The sequence below is a fragment of the Nannospalax galili genome, unplaced genomic scaffold, assembly GCF_000622305.1.
Source record: "Nannospalax galili isolate Female #2095 unplaced genomic scaffold, S.galili_v1.0 scaffold342, whole genome shotgun sequence".
Classification (NCBI taxonomy): domain Eukaryota; kingdom Metazoa; phylum Chordata; class Mammalia; order Rodentia; family Spalacidae; genus Nannospalax; species Nannospalax galili.
Window position 1 is genome coordinate 401905 of NW_008349359.1, and position 27758 is coordinate 429662.

Below are 27758 nucleotides of genomic sequence, written 5' to 3' on the forward strand. Positions count from 1 at the left end.
CTTCTGCCTCTGCCTCCTGAGTCCTGGGATTAGAGCCATGTGCCACCACGCCAGCTCAAAATTTTACTAGAGTAAAAACCAGTAGGACTGGAAACTGAAACTCTCAGCATTTGGAGGAGGAGGGGAGATAAGTCATGCATGGATAGAAGTTAGGCATGGCCATCAGAAACAGAAAACCCAAAGTTTCTGGAAAAGTACACTTAGGTATTTGGCCAGTATGGGGGAAGAGGGGCAGATAAAAGGAAAAGGGAAAACATGATTAGTGCCAAGCCACATATAAGGAGCTCAGAGGGCACCCAATTCCAGGCTCTTGTGTCCCAGGGCAAAAGATTATACTAGGAACACATGGGAAGAAAGAGACAACTTAAGAAAGGAAAAGATATAGGGGCTGGCTCAGCAGTTAACACTTGATGCTCTTTCAAAGGATCTTAAGTTTGGTTTCTTACCCACATCAGATAGCTCATAGCCACCTGTAACTCCAGCTCTAGGTGATCAGATACCCTCTTCTGGCCTCCAAGGGCATGCACATACACAGATATACATATAAATAATAAATCTTTAAAATAGAAAGGAAAAACACTCCCAAGATTGGAAGCAGGCTAAGAGCCCCAAAGTGCTGGGCCATTAGGACCCATGGCCCTTTTTAGAGTTATTTAACACCCTATTCTCCCATTTTTTTTTTTTTTTTGTCTGAGACAGGGTCTCCCTATAGCCCCAACTGTCCTGGCACTATGTAGACAAGGCTGGCCTCGATCTCACAGAGATCCACCTGCTTCTGCCTCCTGAGCCCTGGGATTAAAGGCATGTGCCACCACACCCAGCTAAAAATTGTTTATTCTCAGAATTGAGTACATCTCAATTCTTGTGTTTCTGTACCATAAAATAAACCTGAAATTAGTTACTAAGGCCACAGTGAAAAGTTTCTTATATAAAGACCTCCCTCACTTTTATAGGACTGTAATGTATGTGAGGGGCTGCAGAGATGGCTGCTTTTCTAGAGAACCTGGGTTCAATTCCCAGCACCCACATGACAGCTAACAACCATCCATAACTACAGTTCCAGGGAATCTGACCCATTTTTCTGGCCTTTTTGGGCACTGTATACATGAATGCACTTACATACAGGCAAAACACTCAGCCCCAGCTGGCCTGGAACTCAATATGTAGACCAGGCTGGTCTCAAACTCAAGAGTTCGGCCTTGACAAAAAGAGTTCGGCCTTGGACAAAAACTGTGGGGGTTGAAGAGATGGCTCAGCAGTTAAGAGCACCGGCTGCTCTTGCAAAGGACCTGGGTTTGATTCCCATCCATAATTCCAGTTTCAGGGGACTCCAACATCCTCTTCTGAGCTCCTCGGGCATTGCATGGGTGCACTTACATACTTGCAATAAACTCACACACTCTAAAAATAATTTTAAATTACTTACTGAAAGATCAAAACCAAAATTGTCTATAGAAGAAAAAATTCTGGGGCTCAACAGTTAAGAGCACTGGCTGCTCTTACAGAGGACCTGGGTTTGATTTCCAGCACCCACATGGCAGCTGACAACCATCTGTAACTCCAGTTCCAGGAGATCTGACGCTCTTTCTGACCTCTGAGGCATTGCATGACACAGGTTCAGTCACATACATGCAGGTATGTACTCATATACATAAAAATAACTGAAAAAAAATGAAACAATCACTTCTAATCAAGTTTAATTTATTCCAAGTTTGTAACAAAATATATTCCAGGCACCTCTTCAGATCATTCTTTCTAAGTATATTTATTTATAAACCCTTTGGCAATGCTGTCATTCCAAAAGCTGCCAGAACTCTGGAAGTCAAGTGGTCTAGCCCTTCATTCCAGGAATATAGGTAGAGTTCACATGATAGGTGGTAAAAAGGTAGTAACTGGGCTGCTCTGACTCCTTTTGCCATGGCAGGTAATGTGTGATTTAGAGCTATAGATATAGGTGTTGGATATTATTAGTGAAAAAACTTACAGTGACAAGTCCTGTGCTTTGTTGCTGTAGCTCTGACATTTCTCCACCTCACCAGCAGCTGGAAAGCATGCTTCATCTTCTCAGCAGCCTTTTGGGCTGCACCCATATATACCCTGGGGCTAAGCTAAGTCTTGAAAAAATCAAGAATTCACTTAAGGGGAAGAACAGCAGAAACCAAGCTGTAAGTACATCCCCAACTTTAGATTAAGGTAAGAGATTAGAATAAATTATTGATAACATAAATCGGGGAGTGGTGGCAGCAGCCAAATCAGTCTTGCTTGGTTTCCTGAACTCAGCAAGATGGGGTTAGGGGGGATTTCCTTTTTCCTATTTAAGTAGCGGACCTCTACAAGAAAGCCATTGAAATGTGATTATTTTCCTAAAATTACTTCCAATTCTTCCAGATCCTTTTGGAAAGCTGAATCCTAGGAGACAAAGAGAAAAAAAAAATCTAGTATTCAAAGTCAGAACTAACCTTTTCAAAATTACCAAAACCTGATGAGGACCCTTTTTTTTTTTTTTTGAGACAGGGTTAGTCCTGGCTGGCCTAGGACTCGCTATGTAGACCAGGTTGGACTCATAGAGATCTGCCTGCTGGGATTAAAGGCGTGTACCACTATGCCCAACCCTTGGCTTCTTCACTAAACTGTTATAAGCCTTACCTTTCCAGTTCATAGTCTGCAGCCTGTAAAATCTGTCTTCTTTAGGCAAGCAAAAAGGTAGACTTTGTGGGAAAGGTCACTCAGTATTTAAAGCTCCTTAAAAAGTATTATTGGAAGCCGGGCATGGTGGTGCACCAGGAGGCAGGGGCAGGCGGATCTCTGGGAGTTCAAGGTCAGCCTGGTCTACATAGGGAGTTCAGGTCAGCTGGGACTACAGGGAGACCCTGTCTCAAAAAGACAAAAAAAAAAAAAAAGTATTATTGGAGACTAGGCATGATGGTGCACACTTTTAATCACAGCAATTAGAAGACAGAAGCAGGCAGATCTCTATAAATTGAGAGACCAGCCTGGTCTAGAGGGAGTTCCAGGGCTACATGGTGAAATCCTATCTCTAAGGAAAAAAAAAAAAAAAAAAAAGGTATGAGGCTAGAAAGGTGGGACAGTAGGTAAGACACTTGTCATTGGAGTTTAAGGACATGATTCTCAGAACCCACATAAAAGCCAAGTGCTGTAACAGTTGCAGCCAGTGCTAGGCACAACAGAAAATAGAGAATCTCTTGAAGCTCAATAGGCCAGCTGGCCTGGCAAACACAGTGGCAAATAACAGATCCTGTTTCAAACATGGTAGATGTCTTCTGATTACATGTGTCATGGGCATGCATGTACCACCCATATACAAAAAATTTACCAAGCCGGGTGGTGTAGTGAATGTAGTGATTCTAGTACCAAAAGCCTGGCATGGTGACACACGCCTTTAGCCCAGCACTTGGGAGGCAGAGGCAGGTGGATCTCTGTGAGTTCAAGGCCAACCTGGTTTACATAGTGAGTTCCAGGACAACTGGGGCAACAGGGTGACGCTAAAAAGGATGACAAAAAAAAAACCCAAAAACCAAAAACGTGCACGAGTGTGTGTGTGTGTGTGTGTGTGTGTGTGTGTGTTTTGTTTGTTTCTTCTTACTTCATTAGTGACATCTGGCAGCTCCAGGGCTAGCTTCATCCACTTTCTAGCTTCCAAGTTTTTTCCTAATTCTCTATAGCACTAAGAAGAGAACAATCAAAACTGGTAAAAGAACATCAAGAGATTAAAGACATTAATATGTGTGCTTTAAGAGTTCCCAGAAGCCGGGGGTGGTGGCTGGTTCAGTGGTTAAGAGCATTGGCCACTGCTCTTGCAGAGGACTTGGGTTCAGTTCCCTACACCCACATGGTGTCTAACCACCATCTATAACTGCAGTTCCAGGGAATCTGATGCCCTCTTCTGGCCTCTTTGGGCACTGCAATAATACATTTAACATACAGAATTACAGAGTTCCTAGAAGCCAGATGTGATGACTCGCACCTGTAACCTCAACAGTCAGGAAATTGAGGCAGGAAGATTGCCATGAATTTAAGATAAGCCTGGGCTATATAGTGAGACCCTGTCACTGACATCCCCCATCCCAGCATAGTTCCCAAAAACTTGGGGCTAAAAGTATGTATAGCTCAACAATAGGGCATACCCTACCTAGCATGTGTTCAATCTCCAGCACTGAAAGTTCCCAGAAATACTATCCACATGAATATTTCCATCTGTGTTAAAGAGAGTGAGTCTACCTTAGAAATATATACCCGTCCAGCTTTTGAAAATCCTGGCTGTAGTTCTTCAGCCTGGAGATGAAAAGTATTTCATGAAGTTCATCAATTCAAGCTGAAGTTTATTAAATAAAGCTTTCTACTCCCCAATTACAAGACTGATTTAGTGTGTCTGGGAATTAATAATTTTTATAAACTCCCAGTAATTCTGGTTTTCCCTCAAACAAAATTGCCCCCAACCCATACTCCCCCCCTCCCCAATCAACAGTCCCAGGAAAAGTAAGCCATTTTTGACTGCTACCCACCCTTCCCTTGATACCTTTAGGAAGCTCTGGAGGGCATCCTGCACAGTGGCAGTAAGAGGGCTTTCAAACAAGGCTGTAGCAGTTTTTTTTTCTAGCCAGCTCAAGTGAGAGACCTGCCACCAAATAAGGGTAAATGGTTTCTTGGGGCAGGCATAATGGTATGTGCCTGTAATCCTGGCATTTACAACACTGAAGCAGGAAAATCAGGAATTCAGAAGCAGTCTGGGATACATGAAACCCCATCTCAAACAAACTTAAAAAAAAATCTACCAGTTTGGGGCTGACAAGATGGTAGGGAGGCATCCAATCTCCACGACCCACTCCCTCAAGCTGTCCTCTGATACCCACACATCACAAAAATAAATGTAAAAAATAAAAGGTTTCTGGGGTGGGGCATGTAGCTGTAGCTTAGTAGCAGAGTACCTAGCAAGTGTGACTCCTTAGGTTCAATCACCAGCACTGTCAAATTTCTTTGAGAATAGGAAATACTGAATGGTCTGCACTAAAAGCAACAGCTGCACATGCTGTCATAACACCTCCCAGCACTTAGGAGGCTGAAGGAGAAAGATCGTGAATGTGAAGACAGCCTGGGCTACAACTGAAAACTTGTCCCAACCTTCCTCCCAATAGCTAGGTCATTCACCAATAACATGAACAAGTCTGAGGAAGTGGGAGCTGAGCCAGACTATGAAACTGAAGAGATTGGTATGACAGGTAGGACCTTACTTCAGGCCCTAGACTAGCTCACCTGGTAGCACCACCTGCCAAGAAGAAAATGAGCCCTGGGATTTTCTGGCTGGAGAGCAATGGCTTTGTCCACATGTTCCTGAGGAGAAAATACAAACCAACATAAACCAGAGCTGCTGAGTTGAAAAACAGACTGAGAAAGCCATTCTGAGAAAGCTGCCAGGATGCCAATCGTGGTGGCACACGCCTTTAATCCCAGCACTTGGGAGGCAGAGGCAGGTGGATCTCTTGAGTTCAAGGCCAGCCTGGTCTACATAGTGAGTTCCAGGCCAGCTGGGGCAACAGGGAGACCGTTTCAGACCCAAAAAAAGAAGGCTGGGAGGGGGCAAGGAATTTGGACTGGGCCAGCACAAGGAAAAGAGAAGCCTATCCTCACCTTGAAGCTAAAGCCACTCTGGATACGCTTCTGGATGCCCTCATGCTCAGCCAGCTGACCACAAAGCACTGCATACCTAAAGGGGGAAGCAGCAGCAAGCTCAGGGACAAAGACTGGGGACTGTTGTTGCACAAAATATGCATCTACCTACAACCTGGCTGTACTTCCCATCTACTATAATTGAAAACACATTTTTCATCTATAAATTATTCCTTTATAGAGCCATGGTTCCAGTTAATCCATAGTAAAGTGTTAGGCTTACAAGTCTAATTATTTTAGGTATAAAAAAAAGTTAAGACTCCTCCCCAACGCCAAATACAGTAAATGTTTACACTTTAGAATTTTTAGCCAGATAGTGGCACATTCCTGTAATCCCAGCATTTAGGAGGCTAAGGCAGAAGGCTTGTCATGTCAGAAGTTGAGACCAGCCTGAGCAAGTAGCTAGCTTAGCTAGCACTAAACACTACGTAAGACAAGAAAGTAGAAGGTGGCAAGGTCTCAGCCCAAGTCTCTAAATGTTCCTTTTCTCAGAGTACAATCATAGGTATAAAAACTTGAAAAGGAGTTGTATTATAGATTAGAGGTAAAGGTTTTGCATATTGTGTGAGCACTGCAAAACAAATTTGAAAAGAGTTTGCCAGTAATCAGCATCAAGAAGCTAAGCTACAAGAGACCCAAGTGCTTTCTTGTTACTTCAGAGTGTGTATTAGAGGGTCTCTTTAGTTTTAGAAGCATTTAGGTAGTATATTAGGAATTGAGAAAAATGTGTTCTCAGCATGGTCAAATGGTTCGCTTGAAAGTGTCTGTTAACTTGGGAGCCAATGGAAGCAGAGTAAGAAAGACTTTAGCCCCTCCCACAGGGGAACATATCAATCAACTTTCTATCTTACAGAGATAGGGAATGTAGTTCAGGGGTACAGTACGTGTATGAAGTCTGAGTTTAAAGCCTAGCACCATATGAAAAGCCAAGTGAATCCAAACTTAAATTTTATTAGTGCATGTGCATATATTCCATTGCATAGATGTGGAGGTCAGAAGACAACTTGGGGGAGTCAGTTCTCTCCTTCTACCTTTCATGAGTTCTGGGGGTCAAACTCAGATCTCTAGCTGGGTGTGGTGGTACACCTCTTTAATCCCAGCCCCCAAGAGGCAGAGATAGACACATCTGCAAGTTCCAGGCCAACTGGGGCTACAGGGAGACCCTGTCTCAAAAAAAAGCAAAACCCCAAAACTTTAGGTCTCTAAGCTTGCACTGCAAGTGCCTTTATCCACTGAGCCATCTCATCATTGCCGCCCCCCATTCAAATTTTTGAGGCCAGGCTGGGCACCTTAGAGCTAGAGTGCATGACATGACATAAGACCCTGACTTCAATACTTAGTACCATACATACAGAAATCAAGAAGACCTTACAGGTACTAAATACCTGTCTCCTGCCCCCACCCCCACCTTTTGTTCCTAGAAGCGGGAATGAGTGTCTAACCAAGATCAAGTTGCTTTTCTTGTGTTTGCTAAGTAGCACAGGGGTATGTGTATCAGGCACTTGCAGGGCTCATCTTCATATGTAATCCAAACAGCCCTTCCTTAGGAATAGCTTAAAAAAAAAAAAAAAAACTATACCAGTTTTCATCTTTGGGAGCCCAGAAAGCAAAGACACCCTAGAAACAGTTATCTGGCCTCTGAGAAGAACCCTTGCATGAAAAATTTCAGCCATAGACGGAGAAACAGCCTCTCAGCATATATTTTGAATGTAGAGATTTGGAAAACAAAGATGACAATGGAATTAGGAACTTAAAAAAAAAAAAAAAAAGATGCTGGAAACAGGCTCTAAGACATGAAAGGCCTTGACTCATGCCAACCAGCAGAGCTTTGGCTCACAAGAGACCAAAAAAGGGCTTAATTGGGGTACAATTTTTGACTTTTTGTATGGTACTCAATATGGAACCCAGGGCCTTGTGGGTACCAGGCAAGCAGTCTAACACTGATAATATGAGCCCAATAAGCTAATAAATTGATCATTGAACTTCCTGGGAATAAATTCACATCCAATGTTTTTTTCCATGCAAACCAAGCAAAGAAGCAAAGGTCCACCACCAGCCAGGAATCACAGCTGGGGAAAGAGCTAGTGCAGAACAGGAGCTGCAAGTTGTCCCAGTCTTCCTGAGGAGCCAAGAACCAAGTGGCTGGGTGACTCTTAGAAAGACACTCATTCCTCTTAGCCCCAGTAGAATAAAGCCTGTATTTCCCCTTGTCTTACCTGCCAAAGCATCTCCCAAAGAACTGGGTACGATGAGAGACAGGAAATTCAGACTAGTACCCCCCCCCACCCAAGTTTTTCAAGCAAATGAAAAACCTCTGGCCAAGGTAAAAAGGAAAGGGGCCGGGCATGATGGTGCACACCTTTAATCCCAGCTCTTGGGAGGCAGAGACAGGCAGATCTCTGTGAGTTCAAGGCCAGCCTGGTCTACATAGTGAGTTCCAGGACAGCTGAGGCTACAGGGAAACCCTGTCTCAAAAAGACCAAAAAAGAAAGGGAGGCCAATTGTGGTAGCACATGCCTTTAATCCCAGCACTCAGTAGGCAGAGGCTCTCCGTAAGTTCATACATAGCAAGTTCCAGGCCAGCTGGGGCTACAGCGAGACCCTGTCTCAAAAATACCAATACCAAGGGGCTGGAGAGTTGGCTTAGCGGTTAAGAGCAGTGACTGCTCTTGCAGACGACCTGGGTTTGATTCCCAGTACATGGCAGCTAACAATCATCCGTAACTCCAGTTCCAGGAGAATCCGAAGCCCTCTTACATTTACACACATGAAATAATATTTTTTCAATACCAAAACAAACAAACAAAAACAACAACAAAAGAAAGGGTCTACTCTAGCCCTTGCTGGCTCTTCCTAAAAGCCTGCAGGATATCATTACCACTCATGACTTTCAGCACTCTGGTCCCCCTTCTCCAGAGCAGCCTCTGCTTCTTCTTTTCCTGAAGAACAAAGGTAGATCCAGAATTAACATGGGCTCCCATGCACACTCCTACAAGAAGCAATGCAGGCAGAATGAGTTCTAGTAAATACCTACCCAACATAGATTTGTTTGGGAAGTGGATTTGAGCAGAATGAAAAGCTGCACACCGCTTCTCTAGGACAATTTGTACTTCACATCATTCCCCCCCATCTTTAGCAGCAGCCTGAGCTACTTTTTTTTTTAAACATAGCCTTAGCCTTTAACCGGCTACACTATCTTCCAGCCCCCTCTGGGGCTGTTTTTTGTTTTGTTTTGAGCTAGGAGCTCCCCCATGTAGTCCAGGCTGGCCTTGAACTCCACTTCTGCCTCTACCTCCCACCTGCAGGGATTACAACATGCCATGCCTGGCTCCAACCTGATACACTTGAACCAAATTTTAGCATTTCAAATATAAAGGAAACCAACAGAAACTATCCCCAATAGACCTTACTGTGAAGGGCCTATGGACAAGCTCTAGGATGTTCATACATCACTAAGATCAAAATTTTAGGTATGTTTCCATTTTATTGGGAAAAAGGTTTATGCTTTGACAAAATTCTGGCAAGTCAAGTGTGGGTGGCAAAAGTTCATAATCCAAGCATTCAGGAGTTTAGGCAGGAAGGTCATGAGTTTGAGACCAGTCTTGGTTACAGAGTAAGATCCTGTTTTAAAAAAAAAATCCCAAAAAAAGATCCATAGGGAGCTAGGGCAATGTCTCAGTGGACAAAGCACTTGCTATAGACATATGAGGACAACAGTTTAGATTCCAGCATCCTCATAAAAGTTGGGCAGGCATAGTGGCCTGCCTGTAACACCTGAGCTTGGGAGACAGAGTTGGAATCCCTGGGGCATGTTGGCAAGCTAGACTAGCTGAAACAGCATGCTCTGGGTTCAGTGAGAAGCCCTGCCTCATTAAATAAAGTGAAGAATAGAGTAAAACATCTGACATCAACATCTGGTCTCCAGGCCATACACAAATAGGCATACACACAAGTACACCATATACTTGTGCACCTCCCCCCAAAATCTAGGTTTATTATAGATTTAAGTCTGCACCCTTTTTTTTTTTCTGGTGCTAAGTATCAAAAGCAGGACCATACACTTGGTACATTAGGCACGCTACCATTGAGCTACACCTCTAGCTTAGGCCAAAATTTTATGACAAAAGCCAACTAAAATACTGTCTGACCAGAGATGATTTTTTTAAGATTTTTATTTTTTAAGTATATGTATCTGTGTCTGTGTGGGTTTGTGCACATGAGTGCAAGTGCCCTCAGAGACCAGAAGAGGGCACTGGATCCCCTGGAGCCATAGTGAGAACTGAACCCAAGTCCTCTCTCCAATCTTTTATTTGTCTTTTTTTTTGAGACAGGGTCTCCCTGTAGCCCAGCTGTCCTGGAACTCACTATGTAGACCAGGCTGGCCTTGAACTCACAAAGATCCGCCTGCCTCTGCCTCCCAAGTGCTGGGATTAAAGGCGTGCGCCACCATGCCTGGCTCTTTTGTTTTTTTAATTGTATAATTTGGGAGGGGGGCACACATGCCACAGAGCACATCTGTGTGTGTTCTCTCTTTCCACTTTTATGTGGGTTCCAGGAATCAAATGCAAGTTTTCAGGGGTGAATGGCAAGCACTTTTTACTCACTGAGCCATCATGACAGTGCCCCTATTTTTTTTTTTTTTTTTTTTTTTAATGATAGTCTCAGCCAGCCATGGTGGCACACACCTTTACTCCCAGCACTCATAAGGCAGAGGCAGGCAGATCTCTGTGAGTTCAAAGCCAGCCTGGTCTACATAGTGAGTTCTAGGTCAGCTGAGGCTACAGGGAGACCCTGTCTCAAAAGAGACCAGAAAAAAAAAGATAGGGTCTCTTGTGGCCCAGGTTAGCTGGACCAAACTATATATCCAAGGATGACACTGAACTTCTGATCCCACCTGCTTCACCTCCCAAATTCAAGGATTACAGGTCAGCACCACCATACCCAGTTTTATGAGGTGCTGGGGACTGAACCCAGGGCTTCCTGTATGCTAGGTACTCTGCCAATTGAGCTATATTCCTAGCCCCATTGCTTTCTTATAAGTCTTGGTTAAAAGTTTGTTTTAAATTTATTTTTATTTAATGTGTATGAGTGTTTTGCCTGCACATATGTATCTGTGTCAGAAGAGGGTGTCAAATCTCCTTGAGCTGGAGTTATGAACAGCTGTTAGCCACCATGTGGATGCTGGAATCCGAATCCAGGTCTTCCAGAAGAGGAGGTGGTGCCCTTCACCACTGAGCCATCTCTCCAGGCCCTTTACCAAGTTTTCTAGGCGTCAAGACCAACCAGCCAGTCTGAACTCATGAAAGCTCCTGATAAGGGTCCCATAAAGTAGTAAGTAAGTAGGCTGGTGTCCATAGACCTTCAGAAGACAACCATTGTGTCTACACTGGAGGAAAAGAGCATACCACAAAAATGGGATTTCCCCTTTGATCGAAATGCAGAAAAGTGGAAAGGACCATGGAAAAAATGAAATTAGTGTGGTATGTAAACTGGATAATTGTTTGCTCGGTTATTCTCAAGTATTTGATATTTGATTGAAAATTACATTGTTTATACAACGAATATACTTTTTGTTTTTGTTTTCAGACAGAGTCTCACTATGTAGCCCTGGACAGTCTAGAATCAGGCTGTCCTTGAACTCAAATATCCACCTGTTTCTGCCATGTGCTACCATGCCTGACCTACCCTTTTAAGACAACTAATGCTATGTAGGACACTACATCTCCCTTTCCAAAGGACAATATGGTCCATTCATGAGAAATACTACCTCTTAGGATAGTTCTCACTGCCTCCTTCAAAGCACTCTTATTAGAAAGAACAAACAAAACCAACAACAAAGAATGTGATAACGACTTTCTTTTACACCAGATAGGTGAATAACGTATCTGAGATTCACTGATGACTTCCTGTGGTCCAGCTTTTAGAGAGAACAGAATGAACGTTCAACCCAGTAAGGGTGCTTCTTCAAGCCTACAATCCCAAAGTAGAACCTTCAAAGGCACTCCACATCATTTGACCTCCAGTAAGAACAGACTTGTCTAAGGTGGCAGTGTTCAAACACCAGAACAAATTTAAGTGCTAGCTCTAGCTACCCTCTAACCCTTCCCCAACCTCTGCCTTAAGGGTTCATGCTAGCTATGAACACTAATAGGAAATGACTGGCCTTTCTGGCTCTCTGGAAAGCACTGTGGCAACCTGCAAGAACAAGTACCTACAAAAGATGACAAAAGGGAGACAAGAAGAAAGTGGTTGATTTGGTTTTTAAAAAGATTGCTATGATATGAAAGCAGCTGCTATGGTCAATACAAGAAATAATGGTATAGCGGGGTATGGTTGTGCACGCCTTTAATCCCAGCACTTGGAAGGCAGAGGCAGGCAGAGCTCAGTGAGTTTGAGGCCAGCCTGGCCTATATAGTAAGTTCCAGGCCAGCTGGAGCTACAGGGAAACCCTGTCTCAAAGAGACTAAAAAAAAAAAAACTACCAATGGAGCAAATGTCTGTAATCTGTAATTTCAGCACTTGGGAGGCTAAGGCAGAGGATCTCAAGTTCAAGGCAAGCTACATAGTAAGACCCTGTCAAAATTTTTTCAAAGACAGACTACCCTAGTTTATGTGCCTTGTTCTGTCACAGTTTTAAGAAACTCAACTATACCTAGTCATGGTGGTGTATGCCTAAAATCCCAGAACTTGAGAGACAGAGGCAGGAGGATCTAGTTCAAGGGAATCCTGGACATGACTCTGTCTCAAAACAAAACAGCAACAACAACAAAACAAAACTCCTTCAACTAGGGGCTGGAAAGATGACTCAATGGTTAACAGCACTAGCTGTTCTTGCAAAGGGACCTGGGTTCAGTTCCCACCATTCACATGGCAGCTAACAATCTATAACTCCAGTTCCAGAGGATCCAACTCTCTCTTCTGGCCTCCATGGGCACTGTGTGCACATGGTGCACTTATATCTATGCAGGTAAAATGCTTGTACACATAAGATAAAAATATATAAAAATATTCAGCACCAACAGGTCTTTCCCAGTTCAGATGATGATGGATATCATGACCCTAAAGGCACAAATGATTTTAAAGACAACATTGGAAAAGACATAGAAAAGGCTATATCCTCTTCATAATATGGGTTTTATTTTTTGAGACACTCTCACTAAATTTCTGCCCCAGAACTCACTATGTAGACCAGGTTGGCTTCAAACTTGTCTTGGCCCTTCTGCCTTACCAGTGCTGAGATGACATATCCAGCTTGGACTTTTTAAAAGTTTTTATGTATAAGTGTTTTGTCTGCATGGATAAACATGTACCATGTGCATGCAATGCTCACAGAAGCAAGGCGGCGGCATCAGATTCCCTGGAACTGGTGGTAGTTAGTCACTACATGTGGGTGCTGGGAACAGAACCCCAGTCTTCTGCAAGAGTAGCCAGTGGTCTGAACAGCTGAGCTATCTCTTCACTCTACCCCACCCCCAGCTTAAGACTTTTAATAGTAACAAAAAGTCCTACAAGGAAGAGGGAGAAATGGTCAGAGGAAATCCTTTTGGTTATTATTGGTACCAACAGATCAAAAATCAGCACAAATGCTGATCAGAATCATTACCTGAAATTTTTAATATTATTTTTATTTTATGTGTATGAATGTATTGCCTGCACGTATGGAAGTGTAAGTACACCCATGTCATGAATTGCCCACAGAGGTCAGAAGAGGGTGTCAGATCCCCTGGAACTGCAGTTAGGGACAGTTGTTCGCTGTCAACTGCTGGGTTTGAAGCAGGGTCATCTGTAAGAGTATCCAGTGCTCTTAACTGCTGGGCCATCTCTCCAGTCCCTCATCACCTGAAATTTAGGAGTTAAAACATCACCCTCCCCCCAGTGTAATGGTAAATCTCTATTGAACAGATACTGGAGGACAGATATTAAGACACTGTCTCCAAGGTTTTTATTTTTAAGACAGGGTCTCATGTAACCTAAACTGATCTCAAACTCATGATCCTCCTAAATGCTGGGATTACTGGTATATACCACCCACACCTAGCTGAAAGCAGAAAACTTTGAAAAGGAATACTAAACAATATTTGAGCCTGGACCTCATGGCAAACTTCTCACCCCCTAAGTGTTGGGATTACAGATGTAAACTACCACACCCAGTTTTCTTTTTTAAAAATACCAGTACTCGGGGGCCAGGTGTGGTGAGTTCCAGGACAGCTGGGGCTACAGAGAGACACTGTCTCAAAAAAACCAAAAAAAAAAAAAAAATCAGTACTCAGCTGGAGGTGGTGGCGCACACCTTTTATCCCAGCGTTTGGGAGGCAGAGGCAGGTGGATCTCTGAGTTCAAGACCAGCCTGGTCTACATAGTGACTTCCAAGACAGCTGGAGCTAAAGACCCTGTCTCAAAAAAAAGAAAAAAAAAGAAAATATCTGGGCCGGGTGTGGTGGCGCACGCCTTTAATCCCAGCACTCAGAAGGCAGAGGCAGGTGGATCTCTGTGAGTTCAAGGCCAGCCTGGTCTACATCGTGAGTTCCAGGACAGCTGGGGCTACAGGGAGACTATCTCAAAAAGACCAAAAAATAAAAAAAATTAATCAGTACTCTCTCACCTCATGACAGAGAAGGTCAAGTCCTGAACCTGGCACAGGTCAGTTGCATCTTACTCTCCAGGGTTGAGACTTAGGTCAGCCGACTTGCTAAGAGGATCCTAGGGACTTTATATATAAGATAGCAGTAATCTCCCAAACCATTTCTCCTAGGTGTTCACATATAGACTTCACTAAGTCTTGGACTCCCTACCCTGCTGGCTCTAGATTTCTAAGCAGTAAGTAAAACCTCCTATGGTTAAGGAGGAGGCCCTTTCTAGTTGGGAAGAGAATGCAAAGAATAATGCTATGACATAAACACTAAAAGCAATAAGCACCTATGATGTGAGGATATGCAGACCATAGTGTCTCAAAACCACATCTTCAGAGGAAGAAGCAAGGGGCCTTGGGAGCCAGTCTGTCGCTACTGAGTACACTACTCCCGCCCTGACAGTATCCTGGTGATTCCCCTGGGCCCCAAGCGGATGGGCCAGCTGTACCTGCACAATCTGTTACCTTCCCACTAGAAATCTGTCAGCTCTTACCATTTAGGGCATATGACTTCTTCTTGCTCTCCTCCTCAGTGAGCTCAGACATGTCACTGTAGGCCCGGGCCAGGCGCCATAGAAAGTCTTGTCGGCCACCATACTGTAGTCCAAACCAAAAGAAATGAGGTTCCTCGTCATGAATGGGGCCCCTGGCCTTCCCCCTACACCTTAAGTTTGGTTCCAAGATAGTGGTACACTAACATGAGGTCAACCCTGTGCAGCCTTCCCACCCCACACTTGACATGCAAATTTAACTAAAGACATTATCTGTAGTTGATAGCTTGCACAATCAAAGGATGAGAACATTCTGGCCTAATACTGCCAGGAGGAAAGGTCAACTCCAAGATATAATGAAACACAGTAAAGAAAGTCCTCTGCAGATACATAAAATTGCCCATAAAAAGGAAGAATTCTCATTTTAGGGAGGGATTTATGGCAGTGAGCCTGAGAAGAGGGGAACTTAGTGACCCACACAACTGTCACTTATGATAGAAACTTCAAGTAGAGAAGGTAGACTGGGTTCTGCCAGAAGGAAAACAGGAGAAATTGCGGGGGGAGGGGAGAATTCCAGTTCTTTCCACATTTTGATTTTGGGTGTTTTTTGCTGTTTTTTTTAGAATTATTTTATTATATTTTACTTTTTTTTTTTTTTTTTCCGTCTTTTTGAGACAGGGTCTCCCTGTAGTCCCAGCTGACCTGAACTCACTATGTAGACCAGGCTGGCCTTGAAATCACAAAGAGCCACCTGCCTCTGCCTCCCAAGTGCTGAGATTAAAGGCGTGCGCCACCATGCCCGACTATATTTTACTATTTTTATCTTATGTATATGAGTGTATTGCCTGTATGTGTGTAAGTGCACCCATGTCATGCAATGCCTGAGGAGGTCCAAAGAGGGACTTGGATCCCCTGGAACTGGAGTTATGGACAGTTGTTAGTCACCATGTGGGTGCTGGGGCAGTCAGTGCTCTTAACCACTGAGCCATCTCTCCAGCCCCTTGTCTATTGTTTTTTGAGACAGGGTCTCACTATGTATTTCTGGCTGGCCTTAAACTCAGACAATCACCTGCCTCTGCCTCCCAAGTGCTGGGATTAAAGGCATGTGCCACCATGCCTAGCTCTTTTTTTCACATTTTCCACAAAAGGTGGAACTCTTTTTGCAGCTCTATAGGAGGTAGAAGACCATGCTCCTTCCAGGGGCAGGAACTAGCTTCAGGACCTCTTTGGAAGATATGCAACTAACAGGATAGATGCAGAAGTGGCCATTTCATGCCCATCTCCTTTCCTTTCCCATATTGTTTTATAGGTCAGTAACCACATGGGCCTTCTTTCATCTTCTAGGGTTGAGATTTAAGGGAGGAGGAAAGGAGGAAGAGAAGTAGACAGGCAGTTGGAGTCTCACCGCCAGCTTATTGTTGAGCAGCAGTTGGAAGCCTTCCTGCTTGTTCTGCTCACTGCCCTGATGCAGCTCATCTGCCTGCCTCAGGAGCAGCAGTACATCCTCAAGGCCTGAGGAGCCTTCAGCCTCCAGGGTGCCAGACACTGAACTTGAAGCTACCTCCATATCCAGGTCCAGAGAATCCTTTCTCCCCATCTTCACAGTCTCACAGCTCACTTCATCTTCCCCATCCTCACTCTCCTTGTCAGAGTCCCGCTCGTAATCAGATTCAGCATTAGCTGTTGTATACCTGGCAGAGAATTTTAAATGACAGGGTTAAGGAAGCCCCTAAGGTTTGTTCTCCACAGGACTATGTAGCATTGTTGTCCAAAGAGCCCAATAAGAATCATTTCCACCTGGGCATGGTAGTGCACACCTGTAATCCCAGCACTCAGGAGGCAGAGGCAGATGGATCTCTGTGAGTTCAAGGCCAGCCTGTTCTACCTAGCGAGCTCCAGGCCAGCCAGGGCTACAGGGAGGCCCTGTCTCCAAAAAAAAAAAAATTTCCATGGGGCTGGAGAGATAGCTCAATGGCTCAGCAGTTAAGAGCACTGGCTGCTCTTGCAGAGGACCTGGGTTCAGTTCCCAGCACTCACAGAGCTACTAACAACTGTAACTCTAGTTCCAGAGGATCCAACACCCTCTTCTGACCTCCACTGGCACTGCACAACACAGACACACTTAAACATGCAGGCAATACACTCATACACATAAAAAATAATAGAATCATTTCCATTACCTAAGGGCAGAAACTCTCTTCAAGAGAAAGCTTCCTGTGGGAACTATAAGCTGGGAAAATGATCAGGGAAGAAGAAAGTATCCAGTAAGTTGTAGTCTTTGTGCTGGTCAGGGTCAATATCAGACCCCTCTGCTTAGCTACTACCAAACTAACAGAAAACAAAGGAAAAAAAAAAAATACCTAGAAAGATAAGTTCAGAATATTGCTAAAAGTAGAGGAATAAAAGGTAGTTTTCCTTCTATCTTCCAACATTATGTGGTTGCTTCAGAAGACACATGTTCTTTTTATAAATAAATGTTTAATCTGGATGTGGTAGCATACACTTATAATCCCAGCCTGCAGAAACTAAGGCAGGAGGACATCCAGAGATCAAATCCATCAAGGCCAGCCTCGGTAACATAAACCCTGTCTGAAGAGAAATGTTTCACTGGGCTGGAGTCTGGGTGTGATGGTGCACATCTGCAATCCCAGCACTTGGGAGGTGGAAACAAGAGGATCAGGTGTTCAAGGTCATCCCTGGCTACATAGCAAGTTTGAAGCTAGTCTGGGCTACATAAGACCAAACAGAAAGAATGTCTTTTAAAAAAAAAAAAGAAAGAAAGAAAAAACCCAGCAAGATGGCTCAGTGGGTTAAAGCACTTGCTGCACAAACATGATGACCTGAGTTTTAACCCCCAACCTGACCCCATAAGGAAAGGTGAGAAATGATTCTGCAAGTTGTCCTCTGACCTTCACACATGTAGTATGTGCATGCCTGAGTGTGTGTGTGTGTGTGTCTGTGTGTCTGTGTATACACATACACACAGTAAATAAAATTAAAACATTTTTTAAAATTTAACAATGGAAAAAGACTGTGGCAGTGGATATGGCTCAGTACAGCCTTGCCTATCATTCACACAAGGCCCTGCATTCATCCCCAGCACTACAGCAGAAAGACTGGGAGAGGTGGATAGGAAATAACCTTATAAATATAGGAGATGATCTGTGCTACACTGATGTGCTAAGGATTTGTTAATCTTCTTTATCAGCAAGGGCATCTGCCGGAAGCTACATGCATGGGTACCAGCCTCTGATGCCATAACAGCCACTCATTTCCACATTCTCTTTCTCCAACTTGTACCTATGACCCACGTCAGCAACCAAACCTCAATGACAAAGAGAAGTCCCTAGGAACTTGGGAAGGTAAGAGAGTGGTTGCGGGAGGGAGGTCACTTTGAGTTGGAAACAAGAAAGGAAAAAGATGTAAGCACCCCTCTAGGATGTCATCTCTGGCCTGTCATAAGCCAGGTGGTTCCTAGGAGCCCCAGCACTAAAGAGGTTATAGTTATAGTCAGTGGTTAAGAGCACTGACTGCTCTTGCAGAGGATCTGGGTTCAATTCCCAGCACCCACATGGCAGCTAACAACTGTTCAATAACTCCAGTCTGATGGCCTCTTCTGACCTCCTTGCACAACATGGGTACACTTACACACATGCAGGCAATACACTCATACACATAAAATGAAAATAATTTTTTTTAATTAAAAAAAAAAATCTGCCAGGTGTGGTGATGCATGCCTTTAATCCCAGCACTTGGGAGGCAGAGGCTGGCAGATCTTTGTGAGTTCAAGGCCAGTCTGGTCTACATAGCAAGTTCCAGGACAGCTGGGACTACAGGGAGACCCTGTCTCAAAAAAAGACAAAAATAAATAAATAAAAAATCAGGCCGGGCATGGTGGCGCACACCTTTAATCCTAGCACTCAGGAGGCAGAGGCAGGAGGATCTCTGTGATGATTTACATAGTTCCAGATCAGCTGGGACTACAGGGAGATTGTGTCTCAAAAAGAGAAAAAAAATAAATAAATAAATCAAAGACTCAGTTTTCCGTATGTCTACTCCTGCTTTTGGCAAATTTCTTTCACCTCTTCTGCTTCCCAGTAAAGACCTGAGCCTCAGGCATTCAGAGATGACCAAGCAAAGCCCTGACCCCAGGGTATCTCAGTAGTAGATATAGGACACCTAACACCCAAAATAAAGGAGGTGAGAAGTACTCAAAGAGTGAAGATGAAAATGTTTGGCTGGGATGCCTGGGAGGCTGGTGTTCGAAGTCAAGCTGGGTTCTTCCAAGGAGAGCACCAAACTGTGTTTGGTACAACGCCCTGGAAAAAAGCTCACAAACCTGTACAATGATTCTGTCTCTGCCATAGCCAGTCAACGCCTGGGAGCTTAAACTTGTTATGCTTTTTTTAAAGCAGAAATACAGAGCTAGTAAGATGGTAAAGGCACATCTGACGCCAAACAACCTGAGTTTGAGTCCTAGGCCTCACACTGTGGAGGACAGAACTGATTACCACAAGTTGTCCTCTGATCTCCACCTGTGCACTGTGTCACACACACGAACACACATACACACACACAAAATAAAAATGTAAAATAATTTGTTTTTTTGAGACAGGGTCTCCCGAGCTGGCCTAGAACTTACTTTGTAGACCAGGCTGGCCTCGAACTCAGAGATCTGCCTGCCTCTGCACCACCCCACCCCCACCCCACCCCTACCCCTGTGCTGGGATAAAGATGTGAGCTACCACGCCCAGCTAAAAATGTAAAAATTTCTAATAAAAAATAAATTTTAAAAAAGGGAGAGTATAACCGTCAGTAAAATATAGCAGTCCATCAAATCATTCCTCAGAGAGGTTCTCTCCTTCCTAAGGCCCACATGCTTGAAGTCCTTCAGACTCTGTGACCTCCTCCAAGAATTTCTCTTTGACCTACATAGCACCTACTATAACAAATTATTCACCATGGACACTGCCCCAGATAGCAGCCAGCTAAGCTTCGGAGTCTTGCACTACTACTAGCTTTCACGTGCCACAGGTCATGGGGCTGAGCCTGCTGGAGCCGTAATTAAGAAAGCCACCCAACCCTTCACTGCCTTGTCTATTCCTTGTGGCTATGGGAGTGCCAGTGACTACTCCAAGCAGTAAAGGCACCCACTCTAGCTCTGACCCCAGGAGATTTGTTTATCTGGCTTTTTGAGACAGGGTCTTACTAAGTAGGCCAAGCTGGCCTCATACTTAACTGTAGTCCAGGCTGACCCCTAAACTTCCTAAATTTACAATCCTCCTGCTTCAGATTCCTGAGTGCTGAGATTACTATCAAGTATCACCATACCTGGCTGACCTTAGAAGTTTATAGGTTACTTTTTTTTTTAAATGACACAGGGTCTCCCTGTAGTCCCAGCTGGCCTGGAACTCACTATGTAGACCAGGCTGGCCTTGAACACACACCTGCCTCTGCTGGGATTAAAGGCGTGTACCACCATGCCTGCACGTCTGACGTGAAGTTTATATGGTTTCTTTAAATCATCAGTTAAGGTGGTGGTACTCTTGTTACTGCCCAGTCTGCTGCCTCTTGGAGTGTAGTAAACTTTTCTTTGTGAGTTAAAGACCAGCCTGGTCTACAAAGTGAGACCCTATCTCAAAACAAAACAAAGAAAGCACCCCAAAAGACACCCAAACATCATTAATAACCCCAGTTCTACGTTTTCCTTTATCAATGCTCTCCTTCCCTCTTATAAAAGCTCACAGAGGGCTGGAGAAATGTCTCAGTGGATAAGAGTGCTTGCTATACGAGCATGAAAACTAGAGTTCAAATCCCCAGAAGCTAGGTGAGGTTGTGTGCACCTGAAACCTCAGCACTATGGGAGGCAGAGACAGGAGGGCTGCTGGGGCTTGCTGGCTAACAGCCTAGCTCCAGGTTCAGTGAGAGACCCTGTCTCAAGGGGATAAGGTGAAGAGTGACAAAACAGAATACCATAGTCCTCTAGCCTCCAAGCATGTACACCTGAGGAACATGAAAACACACACACACACACACACACACACACACACACACACACACTCACACACAGAAAAATAAAAGTCAAGTATCAGTTTCCCACGTAAGTGGACTGGTTCCTCATTGCACAGGGATGCTCATTAGTCAGTGTTCACTATCAACTACTTCTTTGTCATCCAAATGTGTCAAATATTGATTTCAGTTTTGTTCCCTCTGACATACTCTAAGGAAGCACCTCTTGGCAGAGAGCTATGGTTAACAGAAACAGGCTGCTTGTGCTAGCCTTCAAGTGTACAGAGACCAGACAACAGTAGTAATGAACGAAGGGCTGGAGCTCTGTGGCAGACATCACTGCAGTAAGATATCACTTGTTTATGCAGCTCAGGAGTGGGCTACACTTAGCATGCGTGAGGCTCTAGGCTCAATCCCTGGCACCAAAACTAAAAACTTCATTTGTTTCAAGAGGCACCTGAGCAGAAATCTAACCTACCATTAATGATGAATGGCAGTAACATGGAAAAGGAGAGTAACTTTATTTTTTTCAGTATTTTATTTATTATTTTTATTTTATGTGTATGAGTGTATTGCCTGTGTGTATGTGAGTGCACCCGTGTCATGCAATGCTGCGGAGGTCAGAAGAGGGTTTTGGATTCCCCTGGAACTGGAGTTAAGGATGTTTCGTAGCTGCCATGTGGGTGCTGGAAATCGAACCCAGGTCCTCTGCAAGAGCAGTCAGTGCTCTTCACCACTGAGCCATCTCTCCAGCCCCTATTCTTTTTGTTGTTGCTGCTGCTGTTGTTTTGTCGGTCTTTTTTTGAGACAGGGTCTCCCTGTAGCCTCAGCTGTCCTGGAACTCACTATGTAGACCTATGTAGATCTCTGGCCTTGAACTCAGAGATCCGCCTGCCTCTGCCTCCCGAGTGCTGGGATTAAAGGTGTGCGCTACCATGCCCAGCTTATTTTAAAGTATTTTATTTATCAGTTTTTTATTTTATGTGTATGAGTGAATTGCTTGCACATACGTAGGTGCACCCAGGTTGTGCAATGCCCACAGAGGTCAGAAAAGGGAGTCAGATCCCCTGGAAATGGAGTTACAGACAGTTGTTAGCTGCCATGTGGGTGCTGGGAATCAAACCCAGGTTCTCTGTAGGAGCAGCCAGTACTCTTAACTGCTGAGCCATCTCTCCAGCTCCTATTCTTAATTTTTTTATATGACCAAATGAAGGGCTGAGGATGTAACCTCCTGGCATAGTATTTGCCTAGTATGTGTGTGGGAGGTTCTGGGTTTGACCCCCAGCACAAGAAAAAGAAAGAACCAAAGAGACAGAAAAAAATAACAGCTCCAAACAAACAAGACTACAGTAAGATGTGCAAGCCTGGAGGGGTAGTGCATGCTTTTAATTCCAGCACTCCTGAGGCAGAAGCAGGCCGATCTCTGTGAGTTCAAGGCCAGCCTGGTCTACATAGTGAGTTCCAGACCAGCTGGGGCTACAGGGAGACCCTGTCTCAAAAAAGGAAAAAAAAAAGTAAGATGTGCAGAGCAAGTGGGAAAAAGTCCCAAGGGCTACATGCTGCATGTAGCACGCACCAGACCTCAGCACACCCTGCTTAGCCACTTGGAAAGGAACAAAGTTATGAAAACATGCTTACTAAATCCTTAAAATAACACAGAAAAATGCCCATTAAAAAAATGTTCTTTCGGATGCCACATGTGCCCTGAAGACAGGGCCCCTCCTCGGATCACAGATCCAAACACTGCTACAGGTGAGTCCAGCTGTCAGGACAATGAGATTAGTGATGGGCAGGCTAAGGCTACACTTGATAATTGTATAACTGATCTGAGTGTCAAACCTCAATAAGCTCAAGTTCACTATCTGAATAATAGAAGAGCAGGACCTAAATTACAGGATTATTATGAGAATTAAGTAAGAAAGCACAATACTGGAGGAAGTAAATAATAAATGGAAGCTAGTATTATAAGGTGTGCCTGCTGAAGAAAGACTCTTCAGAGAGCACCCTGCATGGCCAATTTTGACTTCTACTTGCCATGGTCATGTTCTAGCTTACTCAGCCACTCTGACCTCACTTAAGTTTGGCTGTTCTCTGACCCAGTTCTTTCCTTGAGGAAGAACAAAGGTCAGTAGAGGATGCCCAGGAGCCTCTAATTCTCACAGGCCAGCTGGATGACTGGCACTAGCAGCAGACAAGGGCAGATGCTGCCACTGAGAGCATCAGACCATTCTTGGGACCAAAGTTTCAAAATGGTGTCAGAGGTTTAAAATTAAAAAGTCCTTCACCTGACCAAGCTTGAAGGAGGCTGTCCTGCCCGCTGTCCTACCTCACAATAAAGTCTATGGTCAGACATGCTGGGTCACTGAGAACTTGGGACAGTCACCTCCCAACAGTAAAAATGCAAGAGTGTTTTGGCAAGGCTCCCCTATGAGAATAACACCTAGGGAAAGGGAGCACGCACTAGACCTCAGCACACCCTGCTTAACCACTTGGAAAGGAACAAAGTTATGAAAACATGCTTACTAAATCCTTAACAGAGAAAAATGCCCATCAAAAATGATGTAAAAAACTGGGCATGTTGGCGCATGCCTTTAATCCCAGCACTCGGGAGGCAGAGGCAGGCAGATCTCTGTGAGATCAAGGCCAGCCTGGTCTACATAGTGAGTTCCAGACAGCTTGGGCTGGGTGTGGTGGTACAGACCTTTAATCCCATCACTCAGGAGGCAAAGGCAGATGGATCTCTGTGAGATCAAGGCCAACCTAGTCTACACAGCAAATCCCAGCTAGGGCTACAAGGAGACACTATGTCAAAAACAAAAATTAACTCTTAAATAACAGATGCAGATCCTAATAACTGCTAACACTCCCATTTGTCTCAATGGCATGAACTGGGGGTTGCTTCCACTTAGTCATACCCTTATCTTGTTCCAACAATTATTACAGCACCTTGGTTTGGATTTTCCTATTGATAAACTGTACCTTGACAAAACACAATGTCTGCAGTCACAATGGCCTCCAGGAGAGAAAACTCACCCCCCTTCACTCTCAGCATCCGTGTACGCAGCTCCAGAAGATGCCGTGAAGTAGACAGAGCTAGAGCCAGTAGAGTCACTCCTCTCCCGGGCAAAAGGGAATCGGCGCCGCCGAGCCACTCTCTGGTTCTCCTCTATATGAGATCTGGAAAGCAGGTCCTATTCCTGAGGAACCATTAGGATCCGCCCAGGCTTTCCCCTCACTCCTCATTAAAGAACCTTCAGGAGAGCAAGGGCAGCCCGTGGGGCCCATCCTGCATGGCACACTTGGGAAGAACAGAGTTTCAGCTGCTGCAGTAGACACATGAGGGCCAGGTGCAGCAAGGAGCTTGGGCAAGGAAAGGAAATAGATGTGCAGCTCTGTCCACATTAGGTTAGAAACTATAAAACTAGTTTCTTTGTAGACCACAAAAGCCACAATATACTCCAGCTGAAAAAGCTGGTGGAGTCAAGCAAAGTTGAGGGGTGGGGCAAAGCAAGAGAGATCCAAGTCACTCACCGGACCTCTCCAACAATCTCCCCAGCGAGCCCTTGCAGGCTGCTGCGCAACTCCTCTACCTCCCGCCGTAGTGCCACAAGACTGGTCAACACAAAGTCCAGGCGGTCCAGCACCTTCTCCTGTCCTTCCTGTGGAAGGCTTGGTAGCACTGCAGCATCTCCAGCTTCACCTGGGATGGCCCAAAACTGCATCACTGAAGGGGAATAAGAGACAGGGACACCCATGGGGCAAAACCCACAACTACAGTTTTAAAAGCATTGGCTCCTCTTGGCATTCAATTTACAAAAACCTTGAACCTTTGATAGCACACATTCACAGCTAGATCATGGTACAAGTTCCAAGTAACCATCCAGAAAAAAACTTAAGGTCCAGGCCAGCAAGATGGCTCAGTGAGTAAAGCACTTGAATTTGATCTCCAGGACTCACATACTGGAGGAAGAGAACTAACTCTCACAAATTGTTCTCTAATGTCTAAACATGTGCTATAGTAGATGCCCACCCCCACCTACACACGCACACACACACACACACAAAATGAAAAAATAATTTAAGGCCCCAATCTTTAAAGAAAGGCCATCCGCTTCAAAAAACCTTCTGTGTCAGGGTCTATGCTGCAGACAGCAGATAATGTAAAATGCGTGCAAGGGTGTGGTACTTAGAAGACAGGCCAGCTGCCCTACTAGAGTTAAAGAAAAACCTATGAGCAGGAGTGGTAGCCCACACCTGAAATTCCAGCACTTCAGAGGTAAAGGCAGGAAGATCAGGAGTTCAAGACCAACATCAGCTATACAGTGAAGCCCGCCTGAACTATGTATGTGAGAAAGCAAACACACAAAGAAAAATCTTTCTCTGACTTTTTGGTACCAAATACCAAGCAGTCAATACCAACTAGACAGTGAAACTAAAATTGAGTTTGTTCAAATTCTGATCCCTTCACAAATAGTAAACGGTCTCTCTTGAGATCATAATTAGTATCATCAGAGAAGGCAAAAAGAAAATGGACATTCATTCACCAAAAGAGGCACAATGGGGAAGAAAACCAGCCAAACCCATGAGAAAAACACCATTACCAAGCCTTACCTGCCCAACTCTGAGATCAGTGGAGTATTAGCACCTTGGTAACCATTTAAAACAATGGATTGGAAATGCAAAAACAGGGAAGAACTCAGGAAGGCAGGGCCCACAGCACAGGAATAAATTTCTTAAAAGAAATCTAGACTAAACCCTAATACCCAACAGCAAGAACAATACCTGGGCACTTGGGAGGCAGAGGTAGGTGGATCTCTGTGAGTTCAAGTTAGAGGCCAGCCTGGTCTATATAATGAGTTCCAGGTAAGCCAGGGATACACAGTGAGACCCCACCAAAAAAAAAAAAAAAAAAAAAAAAAAAAAAAACTGCAATGTAGCCACTTTCCCTCAAGCTCAGTAGAATACAGACTATTGCAAAGAAATGACAAACATATGAGCACAACACAAGGAAGAGATGCTACACCTGCCAAGCTACATTATCGCCATGTTATCAAATGCTGACAGCTGCAATCTAAGGTGATAAGTGTGGGAATACGCTTGAAATAACTTTTCCAAACCATCTAACATAAGAAGTCAGGGAAAAGACTAATTTCCCATTAGCACGGAGAGGATCTAAACAATCCTCTATTACCCAAAATTGGGGCAATGATTAGTACCAGTCTTTGATGTTTTGCTTAACCACGTTAACCTGAAGGTTTTACAAAACTGAACCCATTTCATCAGTGACTGCTGGCTTCCAGCCATTTAGCTTCGGTTGTATGAGCATGCTCTCAGGCCATCCTGTGGAAAGTACACTGGACCAAATGACCAGGCCCAACCTTGCCACTTACCCTTGGGAAAGTTATGCAATTCCTCTGAACTAATTCCCTTTAAAAAGGATGAAAAGCCGGCATGGTGAGTATGCCTTTAGTCCCGGAACGCACTTGGGAGCAGAGGCAGGCGGATCTCTATGAGTTCGAGGCCAGCCTGGTCTACATAGTGAGTTCCAGGTCAGTTGGGGCTATAGGGAGACCGCCCCCGCCAAAAAAAGGATGAAAAACTTGGATTAGTCTCTGAAAGCCCTTCACATTTTAATACGTCATTTGATATACAGGCCCCCAGAGTATTAATTCCCACAGATTATTCCTATTTCCTTCTTCAGAATCCCTTTCCTCACCCAACACTATGCACTATCATTTGATATACAGGCCCCCAGAGTATTAATTCCCACAGATTATTCCTATTTCCTTCTTCAGAATCCCTTTCCTCACCCAACACTATGCAAGTACTTTCAATATATATTCATGACTGCGGCCAGAACTAAAAGCGAAAGCTAAGCCGTCTTCTCGCAATAAACTTTACTGGAATAAAAGACTACAGAAAAAGAAAACGCTTTCTTTTTCAATACGTTTTACCAAAAGGTTGAAGTCCTCAGTCCCCCTTCCTGTCCTGTCCACTGGCTCTGCCATCAGTCAGTAGTGACCTCAGTGTCGGCTCTTACCCTGGCGTCCACGCTCTGAAGGCTGTGCATAGTCCAGGGAGTTGGGCAGGCTGTGACTCCGGCCATGGCGCTGGGTCCGTCTCCATCGGAGGCTGTAAAGGACGCAAAGGAATCCAACGCCGGCGGCAGTGCCCAGCAACAGTCCGAGCCCGGCGCGGGCGCCGCCCAGGGCCCCCAATCTAGACATAGCGCACCTGCAGCCCGCGGAAGCCACCGGAGCGAGCCAGGGGAAGGGAGGGCGCCGTGAGCCTGGACCTCCCCCGCGAGGCTGAGCCCCTCGCCCACGGCCTCAGCTCGCGCCCGCGACCCCGGAAGCCGGGACGACGCGGACGCGGCCCCCAGGTGTACTCCAATGCCCCGCCCTCCCTAGCTCAGACTAGCTCCCCTGCAACACGCCCAGGACCCTGTGCACACAGTCCGGCTTCCACGCCGCTGCCCCCCGCGGCCACACCGGCCTGCACGCGGCGACCTCGCCACCCTACTCTCGGCCTCCCAATGCCCGCCGAGGCCGCCCTGGGTTAACAGGAGATCAAGCCCTTACCCGGCCGCCAGCCACCATGGCCGCAGCAGCCGCCAAGGCCTCACGCCGTCAATGACCGTGACGTCAGTAAACGCACCACCACCACCACCTCGCTCCAAGCGCCGGGAGAAGGCTCAGGGAGATGACGCGCCCGGCTCCGCCTCCCGCCGGGTTCCCAAGAGCTAGGCCAGGGGGCGGGGTAAGTCCTCCCGACTGTGCCGGCTCTACGCGGTTTGTTCGGTTTCCTTGCGGTTTCCACAAGTGCTGTTCACCAGGATGTGCTCAGCCTGCGGCAAGCTGCCCTCCACCCGGAAGACGCTACTCCCTCCATACCTTCGTAGTTCATGGATCTTCTACTCGAACGCTTTACTACACCCAAGACGG

At 45.1% G+C, this 27758-nt stretch overlaps 1 protein-coding gene across 2 annotated transcripts; it reads right to left on the bottom strand.

Moving 5' to 3' along the window:
• Positions 1 to 1680: 1680 nt before the first annotated feature.
• Positions 1681 to 27515, bottom strand: Rmdn3 (regulator of microtubule dynamics 3). 2 transcript variants are annotated; one of them, XM_017801599.2, is made up of 13 exons: positions 27396 to 27515; positions 26855 to 27048; positions 24346 to 24514; positions 23848 to 23991; positions 16211 to 16496; positions 14809 to 14911; positions 8564 to 8624; positions 5647 to 5722; positions 5272 to 5349; positions 4538 to 4636; positions 4240 to 4293; positions 3605 to 3685; positions 1681 to 2409 (listed from the first exon to the last, which is right to left on the bottom strand). In XM_017801599.2, exons 2-13 carry the CDS (start codon positions 27039 to 27041, stop codon positions 2356 to 2358), a joined length of 1392 nt encoding a protein of 463 aa, XP_017657088.1. In that variant the 5' UTR covers positions 27042 to 27048; positions 27396 to 27515; the 3' UTR covers positions 1681 to 2355. The 2 variants fall into 2 exon arrangements, with proteins under 2 accessions (XP_017657088.1, XP_008844991.1); XM_008846769.3 differs by having other exon boundaries at positions 24346 to 24538.
• Between the last annotated feature and the right edge of the window lie 243 nt (positions 27516 to 27758).

Coding starts and splice junctions, on each gene's coding strand:
- Rmdn3 (XM_008846769.3), bottom strand. CDS start 27,041: ATGTCTAGATTGGGGGCCCTGGGCGGCGCCCGCGCCGGGCTCGGACTG. Junction 4,294..4,537: donor CCCTCCAGAGCTTCCTAAAG/GTATCAAGGGAA, acceptor TTTCATCTCCAG/GCTGAAGAACTACAGCCAGG. Junction 3,686..4,239: donor GACGGGTATATATTTCTAAG/GTAGACTCACTC, acceptor TTCTCTTCTTAG/TGCTATAGAGAATTAGGAAA.